The following is a 13,363-nucleotide window of genomic DNA, read 5'->3' as shown; positions in this document are numbered from 1 at the left end:
TTGTTCAGCATGGGGGTGAGTAGAAAATGAAGGCTAATCATGTTTTGGGTGTACTATTCCTTTAACGTGTCTAATGACCGAAAAAGTTTTATCTGATCAATAAAAAAACTGCAAAAAATGTGTTTACAGTAAACAAACTAACATCTTAGGCCATGATATAAAGGTGGAGAGCTGGGTAGCGCTGTGGCAAGCTGTGCTCAGTAGCTAACAGGTTAGCCTCTTTTAGCTTGGTCAGTTAGCCATATTACGCTACACTATTTTTAATTTTGTTTCAATAACAACCGTTCATTTTGCACAAGTTATATAACTGTTTTATTTGTCTAAAATCTCTACAAAAGTCATTTTTGAGATGTTCCATTTGTCCTTCCTGTCCTCAGATCTTAATAAAAAGAATAAAAATAAGCTGAGACTTTTTTTTGTCATCTTGTTAAATGAGCTCAGTCTTAGAATGCTGTACTTTCTCTCAAGACCTAAAATGATTGTTTTCTACTTTTGGCTACTTTAGCTCGTCAATGAAATGTAAAAAAAAATTGCAAATATAGGTTATAATATGTTGAGACTCCAAAAGAGATGTGATTTTAAAGAAACGGGTGCAAAACAGTTTGTCTGAGTGGAGTTGCCACATGTTGACACCATAAGAAGGGACAGGGCCCCAAGAAGATCTGGTACCTACACCGAGAACAAAGAGTAGCCTTGGCAGATACCAACCCAGACTGGGAACAAGTTTGAGTATGTAGCCAGAAAGAGAACCTGCTTTAGGTTCATAAGGACCAGGTAGCCATACCTTGATGACATTCTTTAAAACTGTGCAGAGAAGAAAACAATCATAAAGTTTCTTTGGAATCACCAAAAACACATGTTGCTGTGTTTAATATTGCTCATTAAACACTTTTTTGGCACAATCAAGATGGATTCAAAATATGTGAAAAAAAATAATGGGGAAAAAAAGCAGAAACAGTGAAACCAGATCGATGTCTAGGTTTTAGTCTAACCTACCGCAGCTTAAGAACTTCTATAAAAATCTTAGACTTTTTAGACTCACCAATGATAGGAGAGGAATGAGAAATTTCCAGCATACTTTAAAGAAAACTGAAGGTCTCTTCCCTGTCATGTCCTCAATGATCTCAGAAAAACAGTCAGCACCTAATAACATTTTAAAAGGATAATCTGGTCAAATGTTACAAAAGGAATATGAGGAAAATAAAAAGGTCTTGAACAACAAAAAGGTAATTCAGGTAATTTACTGTAAATTGTAGCGTATTGATCTGTTCTTACCAATTATCCAACCCACAGCCAGACATTCACATATTGCCATAAAATTCTGGCAAACTCTGGTGGAGCCGTAAAAATCTATCAGTTGGAAGATGTAAATTCCACCCTATAGGACAAAATAAAATAAAATCAAACATTAAAAAAATATTCAAGGTAAATCGTGTTTTCTTGGTTTTGCAGGTATTGTCATGAAAAGAAATATATATATATTTACCTCAGTAACCAAAGTCAGATGTACCAGAAAACTTGATAAGCAGATAAAAAGGACAAAGATCTCATGCTTCACTGGCACACGAAACAATTTTGGAAACAAGTCGGTCACAGTGGTGATAAAACTCTCCACTATGACAAACTTGGGGGTGAAACAAAGCAAATTAAGCACTAAAAGTATAGCAGTTATTATGAATATGGTCCAGCAATCTTCATATCTTACATGTGTGTCAACTGTAAGCAGAATCAGCATCAAAAAGAAGCAGAAGCTCCAGAACTGTGGTAAAGGCATCATGGCTGCAGCCTGAGGGTAAGCAATGAAGGCCAATCCTGGACCTGAGGTTCAGACAAGTATTTTTAAGAATTTCTTGGTCTTCAAAATTCTTTTCTTCAATAATACATTTAAATACCTGACTCCACCACTGTGTCAACCGTCACACCCTGTTTCTGAGCCATGAATCCCAATACAGAGAAGACGACAAATCCAGCAACAAAACTTGTCCCACTGTTCAGCAGACAGAGCCAAAAGCAGTCTCTATGGGAAGAATTTATTTCATGATATAGCAAATGTTAGACAGGAGTTTATGTTTTCAAGTTAAAGATGCAAAGAAAATGGTGACTTACTTGTAGCAGTCATTATTATACTCATTGTAGCTTCCCAAGACATTAATTGTTCCTGCAGTTAGGCTGTAGGAGAAAAAGATTTGGGATCCTGCTTCTATCCAAACCTGAACGAAACCACCACAACAGCAACAAAATAATAATTATTTAATAAATTGTACATAATTAGTCAATTCTAAATGCTAAATAATAGGTTAGAATTATGTAAAACTGTACTCAAATTATTTAAGATATTAAAAGATTGTTATAGTTGGTTGATGTTGCATAAAAAATAACAGTAGCTAATAAGTTTTTTTTTATTTTTCCAAAGGAAAGTTAATTACCAAAAATGACTTGACAAACAACCAAACAATCATTGTGAGTGAGAGGTATAGAGACTATCAGAGACTTTGAATTCCTTTAAAACGATAGAATCGCAGTAGCTGAGAAATACAGCAGTATGTCATCTGCATAGTGGTAAAACTGAAAAACAAGTTAAGGAAGACTACATAAATTAAGCATCCCCAGCACTGAGTCATCACAGTTGTGACAGGAGAGCAATACACACCTGTAATACTAATTGCAATAATTAAGAAGTGTTGTTGTACGTTTATCAAACTGCAGTACAATAAACAATGATCCTTAAGCCTTTAATCATTACACAATAGTCACCTCCAGATTAGCCAACCGTTTCAAATCAGGAAGTAGGTAATAGTAGATCCCTTGCCATGCCCCAGGTAAGGTCAGACCCCTGATAAGTAATACCAGGAGCATCACATAGGGGAATGTGGCAGTAAAATAGGCAATCTGAAACAAAAACACAACAGTTAATGTTAAGTCTGTAGAGTTCTATGCAGCATCAAGCCCTTCATACATATGTTGCATATCAAGGACATTTTGCATAGCAAAGACACACATATATATGTATTTTATTGTTGTTATGCATTACTCGTATAGTGTTCTATCAAATTAAAAAAAACTCAACATGATTTGTGAATTTTTTTTAATTAAATTTGATTTAAGGAATTTAAGGTTTTTAACCGAGGCCCACAATTGTGGCACCTTTAATTGTTTTACTTTATTTTCACATCTAAATAAATGTACTAAAATTCAATGGTTGATATGTCAATAATGTTAATCTCAAATTACTGTGAAGAGTATTTACAAATCTTTAACTATGTCATCAATCAGAGTGCATTGGAGCAGGATATGCAAATAAAACTGAAGGTTTTACGTCTTTTATTAAGACCTTTCCAGAGGACCTGACACCTTTCCAGATGCTGAAGTAACACAACACCCAGCAGGCTAGAAGACAACCAGCGAGCTCCCATCTCACAGCACCCAGCTCCTCAATGCCTGCAGACATGCCTAATACCCGGCGTCTAAGGATGTTAAACAGAGACATGTGATCTGAAATCAACAGTTGTACAGATGGAATAAGACTCATGTGTTACTTGTGAGGTTCTGGTGCAAAACTAAATTTTTAGCATGGAAATTTGCTGCAGAATTTTCTGAAACTACTATTCTTGCAGATGTTTGTGATCTACTTATTTCATTCATTAGCAAATTAATTGAAATCTGCATAAAACAGAATAGAAAAGGAGGGATTACGAAAAAAAAGGCACAAAAATCTTCCTGTAATTATATAAATCATGTTGAAGAGGCTTTAAAAAAAGTGAATACTCACTCCCAGAACTCAGCTGCAGCAGAGGAAGAGTTGGTCTGACTTGTAGTCACATTAGGAGAAGTGGAGGTCATGATATCGATGCAGTTAGCTAGATTTTTGGAAAATCATTTTAAAATTTATATTTATTTACAATCTTTTTTGGAGTTTGTATAACTCTAAGCATTTTTTATTCTAGTAAAATCAGCAAAGTATTTTGAATCATCTTACCTGTGTTCCAGGTGTTGTTACAGCTGGCCCAGGGAAGATGGGACCTAAACGAGAACAGGAGGTAGAAGAGAGCCCAGGCTTCAATCAAAATGTAGATGAAGAAACAAAGTGAAATCATCAGCTGTCCAACTCCAATTCCTGCAAAGGAAATGCAAAGTTTTTACACAGACCGTCTATAAACAGAAAGAGTAAAGAACTGTATTCAATATTTCTGAAATGGAATATTTTTTCTTTTTTAGATGACTTTAGAGTTTTCTTATTCACCATCTCACCTTGTGCTAGAGGACAGAGTTTTGTCCAGCATGTGATAAATCCTTCCTGGGTGAACTGACCAACTGAAGTCTCAAGCAGAAACAGAGGAATCCCACAAACAACTGCTAACAGGCCGTAAGGCACCAGGAACGCACCTGTAATTCACAAACAAGAAATGTACTCGCTATGCAAAGAGAAATCAAAGTACTTCTTTTTTAAACAGACAAATCAATTAAATCAAGTTCAAACTTCTAACCTACCTCCCCCGTTTCTGTAGCAGAGGTAGGGAAACCTCCATACATTTCCCAGACCAACAATACTTCCTGCAACAACCAGAACATATTCAGCTTTACTGAACCACTGTCCTCTGTCTCCTGTGTTTCTAAGATTTTCTCTTTTCTCTCTGTGTTTGCTCTTTGGAAGATCTTTAGATTCCTCCATTTTGTTTATCTACCTTCTAAAATCTAAATTAAACTTTTATCTTCCTCACTAACTGCCTATTATTTCTATGAATGGAATGATCCACGCTCTGGAGGTGGATATACCTCTGTAATACAGGAAAAAAATGGGTTCTTAAACAAGAAGAAACTTTTTTTAAGGGGTTGGGGATAGATGCCTGAGGCATTTTTAGAGGTCAAGATTTGCATACACCCTTTATAAGCTTGATTTGAAATTATGGAAATTTTTGATTAACTGCCAGTGGTTTATACAAAAAAAAAAAAATTAGGAAAATGTAAAATAATGTTTTTCTTCACCTTTTTATAAAAAGCTGCCACTAAAGTGGTCATCTCAGCCAATTTTTATCATTTACAAAAAGATATCACAAAATAATAGAAACAAAACTATCTCCAGTATGATATCGGATATCTTTCTGTCTCCCCCTTCAACTAACAGAAACAGAAACATATTTCGTTTTTGGCAGAGGTGCGTTCAAATGTAGAAATTTGTATGTCATCATTTACATGTAAATTATATACTAAAGAAAAGCTTTGAGTACTTTCCAGGACTTATGAAAAAGAGTTTGAATGTGAGCACACATGAGGCATTTTCTTGCCTCGCTCTTGTTTGAAAGGTTTAGTCTAATTCCAAGAGGACAAACGGTTCTTGCATTTTTTTCTTCAAACATTCATAAATAAACTTCTTGGATGCCTCCTCAGCAGTTCTTATCATATAAATGTTGCAGTGTTTTTGTTTATTACTCTCTATAGGTATAGCTGTTTGTAATGTCCTGAGCTATCTCTATAGTTATGCTACTATAGGCTTAGACTTCTGGAGGACATGGGGACCCCATTTCATCATTCTGCTTCATTCTATCTCTATTCTCCCACTCTGCAGAATGTGTTAGTTCAATCTCTAAGGTTATGCTCTCTCTGCTTTTTCTCATAGTAGCTTTGCCTCGTCTGTTCCTGTTTGGCTGTGACTCCATCCTGGAGAGAAATATCAGCTGTGCTGCTTCCATCAACATCCTTGTTTATAAATGCTGGAGATCGGCCTGTTTTCCAGTGTAGTCCTGTTTCTCTGACTGTGACTGGCTGGACGTGCCCTCTATATCCTCTGACATGGGAGCTGGCTTGGAGCTCGTCTGCCTGGCTGTGTGTTTCCTGGACGGCGCCGCATTTTACAGTTGCTTTTTGTATCTCTGCTTCTGTCTCCTTGAACCCCAGTCAGCCTCAGCAGATGGCCGCTCACACTGAGCCTGGTTCTGCTTGAGGCAGACATGGGCAATGTAGAATCAACAAGTCATCTCCATGTCATGTATTTGTTCTACCCAGCCACTGAAGCAGGTGAGTCCAATCTTCACCGTGAATTAACCTGTGCAGATTGGACTCACCTGGTTAATTGGCTGGGTAGATTAAATACATGACATGGAGAGGACTTGTTGACTCCACATTGCCCATGTCTGGCTTGAGGTTTCTTCCTGTTAAAAGGGAGTTTTTCCTCTCCACTGTCGCTACAAGCATGCTTAGTGTGAGGGGTTGCATTTGAGTCAATGAGTCGATGCAATCAACTGGTTTTCCTTAGATAGAAAACTTTGAATCAATTTGACTGTATGATCTGGTTGAACTGTAAAGCGCCTTGAGATGACGTGTGTTGTGAATTGGCACTATATAAATAAACTGAATTGAATTAATGCACAACTTCTTACCACTGTTCTTATATCGTCATCGCCTTGTGGTCTTTTGATTCATCCGGGACCAGGTTGTTTGGGCGGCAGTCTCAGCAGAGGCTCCCAGACTTCTCTCTCCACAGACACCTCCTCCAGCTCTGTTGGGGAAAGCCTGAGGTGCTCCTCACCCTATCTCTAATGGGAGTGAACAGACATTAACGCATTTGCACGTTGTAATTTTCCCAAATTGACTATTCGACAATGAAAGTCGAATTTTAGTTGGTGTGTCATTCTATCATGACATCAAATTAAGTCACAGCCGCGGGGAGGTTCAACTGAAACTTACTTACAATACATCTTGCTGATAGTCTTTTTGTCATATCAGGTAGGTCTAATCCAGCTTTATTACTAACTGTAGTGGGTTTTCTACTAAGGCCATAGAATAAGCCAATAAGAGACCAATTTTCGGCTTTGCCTACAGTAATTAAGTCAATTAGTTTACAAGTTGACCTTCGGGTGAATGCCCTACCAGCCACCAGAGGTGGATAATCCAGATAAACAAAGTAAAAACCCAGCCTTATTTTCCTTCATCTTTAACTTAACTAGAACGTAACTAGAATCAGAATCAGATTTATTGCCAGGAAAGTGTGCACTTACAAGGAATTATGACCTGATGTTGATGATGCAGACAAATTCAACATTAACCAGGTGATTAGTCTGCATTGTCGAGCTTGAAATGCAAATAGTTGGAACTGATCTCAGTACAGGCCTTTTACTTTCTGGACCTGGATCTTCCAGGATCTCGTGCTTTTGGTCATGATCCAAATTTCATGACAATAGGTGAAGGTAGAAAAAATACACCCGCTGGTAAATCCGCCTACTCACTTAGCTCTTTCTTCACCATGACTGACCGCCGCATCGTTAGCCTTATAACACCAGTCATACCTATCTGTCTATCAATCCTGCGATCCATTCTCCCCTCACTCTGGATCAGGACCCCAAGATATAGTACCGGTACTTGAACTCTTTTTGAGGCAGGAACCCTCCTCCAGCCTGAAGGGGAGAAGTCACCTTTTTCTGGCTGAGGCCACAGACTTGGAGGAGCCGATTCTCATCTGGCCACCTCACATTCAGCTGCAAATTGCCCCAGTGCAATCTTTAGGTCTTGGAAGGAGGGAGCCAGCCAAACCCCCTCCAGTCCTTCGCTGTGCCTAGAAATCCTGCCCATAAAGGTTATGAACAGAACCGGTAACAGAGGGCAGCCCTGTCGGAGTCCAACCTGGAACAGGTCCGACGAACTAAGTACACAACACTGAGGAGTTTCTGAGTCAATTTAAAACTCTAAGAAAACAAATTATAACTTAATTATATGGTCTTCAGCACCTAATTGGGAATATCGTTGGGACTTGGAAGTTTATGGACGTTTATTTGCAGTCTCTTGAAAGGTATTCATCCCTTTTGAACCTCCTGAACAGCAAATTAGAACCACTAAATCTGGTGATGACCACATCTGTTCTGGTCACACCTGTTAAAGGGATTGTGGAGGATTTTCTTGAAGATCCGCCCTCTCCACTTAAAAAAAAATGCATGTGTGAGAACATGCATGAGCCCATTTCTCCTCATGCACATTCTGTTTAAAAGTTGCTGTTCTCATAGCTCCAATAATGCTTTGCTATGAGAGCTCTCTGCGCAACTAAGGCCTTTCTTTTCCTCTCGTACACTTCCTAGACACTTTTTCTCTTATAACCGTCAGTCATTTTCAAAGAACAGCAGTGAGAAAGGTGAGCTGAATGACTGTCTGAAACCGTAGCCATATCACCACAGATATATGCTGAAAGTGAGCATGCACAGAAAATGATAGCTAAATGGACAAGCACGTAGGACGCCATAACCAGAATGATTAACAATTAGGAGGACCACTTATTTAGATGATCCACCAGGAAAGAAAAGATCATCCTCTATACCTTCAATCACTAGAAGGATGGTATTATTTTAACCATTTATGGCTCCAAATTCTCTGCAGAATTGAAAAACATAAAACTGTCTACACATTTTTAAAGAAAAAACAACATACTATATACAAAGGCAAACATAAAAGTTTCTCCACAAAACTTTCCAAGTGCCAGTTTTCTCATTGCTTTTTGATGCAATAATAGTTACCACCTATTGATGGATCAAAAGCATTAAGAGTTTGCATAACTACCACAATGTGACATATTTTACATATGATAACCTAAAACCCTTTTAAATTATTTTTTGCTGTCACAGCCCTGCTATTTCCACAACTGTCAGTGTTCTGTGAATTGGTAAAAGCTTGAGTTATTGTTTTATAACCTGACCCTACTTTAAACCTCTGTACAGCTTTCTCCCTGGTCTTCATGGTGCTGTTTTTTCATGTCTGCAACAATCTTCTGAGGCCTTTACAAAACAGCTGCATTTAAACTTGGACTAAATTACATATTGATGTACTCTGTTTAGCATTAAGGTGTATTCTAAAGGTAAGGCATTGCACAGAAGTTTATTTACAGTAGGTGTAGGAGGATAAGAATTATCTGAATTTATATACAGCACATGCCCGACATTTCATATTTTCATTGGTGTTTTTTTTTTTTTTTGATGTACCTTGAAAATTATGTTCTTTTTAGTACTGGTCCATCTGATAAAATCTCAGTAAAATTGCTTGTTGTCAAATTAAATTGAAATGTCACAAACTGTAAAAAGTTTAAAGGGGTATCAATATTTTTTTGCGTAGTTGCCAATTTAAACAACAGAACATTTTCTACATTAAAAACTGTTCTGCTAATCCTACTATTAGATTGTTGTGTTACTGTGATCATAATTTTTTGAGCTCTCAGGTTTCCACCTTTCCTAAAAAGCATGTAAAAATGTATGAGTATTAAACGTTGTCCATATTTAGTAATTCTAAATGCAACATATTACTTTCAACATTTTGTGAAAAAAAAAAAATGATTCCACACTCTTAAGGATAAGGACTACAGTATATTCATCTACTTTTTTCCTTGCAGTTTTGCACTTCTAAAACCTTAAGCGACCTGAAGAGTTCTTCTACACCTCCTTTGAAAATTTTGCAAAGCAAATATTGTGTGTTCAATTTTAAAATCTATTCAAATACTGTTCAACATGAAAAAAAAGTCTTTAATAAAATTAGGTAAAATACTGGATAAAAACTCAACGTCTTTTCACACAGCAGCAACAGATGAAGTCACAGGTTTTGAAATGAGTAGAGAGAGAGGAAAAACTGAAAATCCGTTACGGGTTGGAGATAGAGGACAGTGGGCCAGTAAGACAGAATATGTTTTAGTTGTTGCAGGGAATGTAGTGGGCCTGGGCAACGTGTGGAGATTTCCCTATCTTTGCTACAAGAATGGAGGAGGTAAAAAAAAAAAAAAAAACTTTTATAGCAATGATACCAAGTATGTTTTAAAGGTAAACTGCAACGGTATAAGAGGTAGTATTGTTTTCTCCCTATGCATAGGTGCCTTTTTGGTGCCATATACCCTGCTGGCAGTGATGTGTGGCATACCTCTTTTCCTAATGGAGACTTCATTCGGCCAGTACACCCAGGAAGGATTCCTCAGCTGCTGGAGAAAACTCTGTCCATTAGCACAAGGTAAGATGTTACAGACCTAATGTATTAAATCCGTTAAACCAGAGGAATACAGGATTAAACCCAAATGTGTATGCTCTTTTTAGGAATTGGTTATGGGTTTTTAATGATGAAACTCTATGAGTTGATATATATATTGGTCCAAGTCTGGGCACTCTTCTACCTGGTTTCCTCATTCAGATCCCAACTACCCTGGGCAAGCTGTGACAATCCGTGGAACACAGGTAAGACACGTTCTTCATGCTTATAAAAACAATGCTCTAAAAACCCAAGTTAGATACATTGGCTCATTCCTTATATAGTTTTCTATTGTACTTTGGCTTTAGGATTGTTTTACATGATCACTTATTGTATTTATATTGCAACGAGTTAATTTGTATGATGATGATGATGAAATATTACCATGTAAATTAAGCAGTCCAACTACACCATGATTATTTATTAATTAAGGATTAGAAACATTGCCTGTTTTTCCCTCCATTCATGTCCAGTTAACTGTCTCGGACTTCAGTCTTTTAATTCATCTAATGTCACTGCAACTCATCACAACACCACATCTGCTGCAACGGAGTTCTGGGAGTGAGTCCAAACTACTTGCTGTTAATGAAAAACATCTAATGAAATTATTTTCATCAGAGTTAAGCTCATTTTTAAATTGGGTGTCATATATGTCAAGCTAAGTGGGGGTTTGTAGAGGACCCAAAACAGAGACAGTGGCTGAGGTGGTTTCTTGCAGATTTAATAATTAGAGTGGTGGCAACAGAAGCATAAAACCTGAAATAACCCTGTCACACCTTGACGATTTAGACCAGTGTACTCCTGATGTACAGAAAATCTTGCAAAAATGCTGGCATATGTTGGATAAGTTAGGGGTATGTTTTCTATAAGTTATGAGCATGCTAAAGCACGCTGACACACGTCGATGTGTATGCAGCGTACACTCATACATATGTTACAGGTAAGTTATCTGATCGTTGACATTCGTTAATTGCAAGTTACTCATAAGTCGTGGTGTCCAGCTTAACAAAAACCTATGAGTAATTTGTGCATAACTTATGCGTAACTTTTTAAAAACTTATCAATGCATATCAATGTATCTGACGTGTTCCAGATGACCGTTGAACGTTTTTCTAACATAGAGCTACTGTATAATGGCGTATTGACAGCGTTTTGATATCACAGGGGGTTCACAGTAAGAAACAGTCAGTACTCCTCCAGACTGCATTGCCATCATAGGGTGAGAGAGAAGGAGAGTGTGATGGATCCTCCCTGCGTTTACACCCACGTCCACGACCAACAAACTTTCTAGCAGACATGACGTTGAACCTGTTGTGACTGCAAACCTCTTTCTTTCTTTTTCTTTTTTTATTATTTATTCTTTTTTGGGGGGGGGCAAGTCGTAAACAGCAGCAAGGCTAAAACCATGATCAGACATCTTTTTATGACGGCCGGGCACCTCCAAGCGCATTGCTGCCCCCCTCAGGACACTGGCTTGTGACTTTTCATGAGCATTACGCTGCCGTACTTCATGCATATGTTAGGCTGTCGTTGAACATAAGTTCTGGACTCGTTATGAATATGCTATGTATGCACCCAAAATTGAAAAAATACACAGAGTTCAGCATATGCCAGCGTTTCAGGAGATTCTGGGACATCAGGCATGTGCTGTCTAAATCGGCAAGGTGAGACCAAACCAGGAAACATAAGAACCAGAACAAATTGGAGCACAGGGATTCAGGTGGGAATGAAGAGAATCCAGAATAACTGCAGAGGATTATATTTGGCAGACAGAACAGTGAATAGAATAATCAACTGATTGGGAGCAGGTGTGGACAGAAGTAGGTAGAAGGGATCTATGGGGGATGTACAGTACAGAGGCACTAGGGGGCAAAAGAGAGTAACCAAGAAATACAACAGGGTATAACAGAGTAAATGAACAGCACTAGAATGTTTTAAATCTTAGTTATCTGACAGACTTCAGTTCGTTGATGTTAATGATAAATCTTCCTCATGCTCCAGGGTTACCTGTGGAATACCACAGGGATCAGTGCTAGGGCCAATTTACTTTACTATACATATTGTCTCCCAATATAATTCTCCCACTTGGTAGAATTATTGGACATGGTGGTATTAAATTCCACTGTAATGCTGATGATACTCAGCCATAGCTGTCTATAAATCCAGATGAAGCTAACCCATTACATAGCTTACAGGCATGTCTTGAAGACATAAAAGCCTGGATGACTCTTAACTATCTGCTGCTGAATGCAGACAAAACAGAAGTTGTCTTTGGACCAGAGTCTTTGAAAATAAACTGATTAGTCACTTCATTTAGATGGGATTAAATTGATCTCAGAAAATAGAGTTAAAAAATTTGTTTTTTATCGATACCTTTTATTTAAATCCCATGTCAAAGAGGTTTCTAGAAATTCCTTCTTTCATCTCTGGAATATTGCCAAAATGAGAAATATCCTGTCCTGTGGTGATGCTGAGAAACTAGTCTATACACTTCTAGGCTGGACTATTGTAATACTATATTATCAGGGGGTCCACAAACTATAGTTAAAAGCCTTCAGCTGGTCGAAAATGCAGCAGCCAGAGTTCAGAGGAAAAAGTAAAAAGAGATCATTTTTCTTCCTGTTAAAAGGGAGTTTTCCTCAACATGCATGCTTGGTGTAAGGGATTGCTCTCAAGTCATCTAGTCGATGGAATCATCTGGTTGTCCTTAGAAAACTTTGAACCAATATTACTGTATGATGTGGTTGAATTGTCTCTGTAAAAGGCCTTGAGATCATGTGTTGTGAATTAGTGCTGTACTGTATAAATAAACTGAGTTGAATTATACTGTACCACTTATTAATGTTTGTGTTTCTCCACAGAAATCGCGTATTGAACCTATCTTCAGGTATTCATGATTTGGGCAGCCTGAGCTGGGAGCTTGTTTTGTGTCTTCTGGTCAGCTGGATTTTATGTTACTTCAGTATTTGGAAAGGCATCAGATCTTCTGGAAAGGTGGATCGAACTTTAAACACGACCCTCATATATATGTTGTGAGGAGAAAAAAAGTTATTGATTTTGATCTTTGTTTAGGTTGCATACTTTACAGCCACCTTTCCTTATGTGATGCTCTTCGTCCTCCTGATCAGAGGATTGACTTTGCCTGGAGCTTGGGAAGGGATTTATTTCTACCTGTATCCAGACCTTAAACGGCTGGCTAACTTTGAGGTACATTGCTCCATGGCTATAATGTGTTTCCTTACAATGTGAGCCTCCAACTTATTATACTAAGTCTGTAAGCAAATTGTATAAATCATGACCAGCTTTTGAATGAAATGGAGACAAAGCTTTTGTTTGGTCTTTGTTTTCATATTGTGTTACTTTGAGCTCTCTTTTAAAAAAA

The 13,363-nt window shown here is 37.8% G+C and overlaps 2 protein-coding genes across 2 annotated transcripts in view; one reads left to right on the top strand and one right to left on the bottom strand.

The window, feature by feature from the left end:
• LOC107092464 (sodium- and chloride-dependent betaine transporter-like) overlaps nucleotides 1–4,760 on the bottom strand; it is an 8,372-nt gene extending 3,612 nt beyond the window's left edge. Inside the window, exons 1-12 of the mRNA XM_015386963.1 lie at nucleotides 4,489–4,760; nucleotides 4,249–4,383; nucleotides 3,977–4,114; nucleotides 3,770–3,857; nucleotides 3,332–3,464; nucleotides 2,755–2,889; nucleotides 2,107–2,210; nucleotides 1,893–2,017; nucleotides 1,706–1,818; nucleotides 1,487–1,624; nucleotides 1,276–1,378; nucleotides 1,043–1,143 (exon numbers count right to left, since the gene is read on the bottom strand). Of these exons, the coding sequence (XP_015242449.1) occupies nucleotides 1,043–1,143; nucleotides 1,276–1,378; nucleotides 1,487–1,624; nucleotides 1,706–1,818; nucleotides 1,893–2,017; nucleotides 2,107–2,210; nucleotides 2,755–2,889; nucleotides 3,332–3,464; nucleotides 3,770–3,857; nucleotides 3,977–4,114; nucleotides 4,249–4,383; nucleotides 4,489–4,669 (1,494 nt within the window). The 5' untranslated portion in view covers nucleotides 4,670–4,760. The remainder of the gene's footprint in view (nucleotides 1–1,042; nucleotides 1,144–1,275; nucleotides 1,379–1,486; nucleotides 1,625–1,705; nucleotides 1,819–1,892; nucleotides 2,018–2,106; nucleotides 2,211–2,754; nucleotides 2,890–3,331; nucleotides 3,465–3,769; nucleotides 3,858–3,976; nucleotides 4,115–4,248; nucleotides 4,384–4,488) is intronic.
• A 4,804-nt stretch (nucleotides 4,761–9,564) lies between these two features.
• LOC107092435 (sodium- and chloride-dependent GABA transporter 3-like) overlaps nucleotides 9,565–13,363 on the top strand; it is a 13,258-nt gene continuing 9,459 nt past the window's right edge. Inside the window, exons 1-6 of the mRNA XM_015386928.1 lie at nucleotides 9,565–9,729; nucleotides 9,832–9,966; nucleotides 10,050–10,187; nucleotides 10,455–10,542; nucleotides 12,843–12,975; nucleotides 13,054–13,188. Of these exons, the coding sequence (XP_015242414.1) occupies nucleotides 9,573–9,729; nucleotides 9,832–9,966; nucleotides 10,050–10,187; nucleotides 10,455–10,542; nucleotides 12,843–12,975; nucleotides 13,054–13,188 (786 nt within the window). The 5' untranslated portion in view covers nucleotides 9,565–9,572. The remainder of the gene's footprint in view (nucleotides 9,730–9,831; nucleotides 9,967–10,049; nucleotides 10,188–10,454; nucleotides 10,543–12,842; nucleotides 12,976–13,053; nucleotides 13,189–13,363) is intronic.

Source organism: Cyprinodon variegatus, unplaced genomic scaffold (assembly GCF_000732505.1).
Source record: "Cyprinodon variegatus isolate N-32 unplaced genomic scaffold, C_variegatus-1.0 Scaffold17, whole genome shotgun sequence".
In the NCBI taxonomy this organism is placed as follows: Eukaryota; Metazoa; Chordata; class Actinopteri; order Cyprinodontiformes; family Cyprinodontidae; genus Cyprinodon; species Cyprinodon variegatus.
Note: the sequence above shows the minus strand (reverse complement) of the source record. Positions and strands in the feature narration are given on the sequence as shown.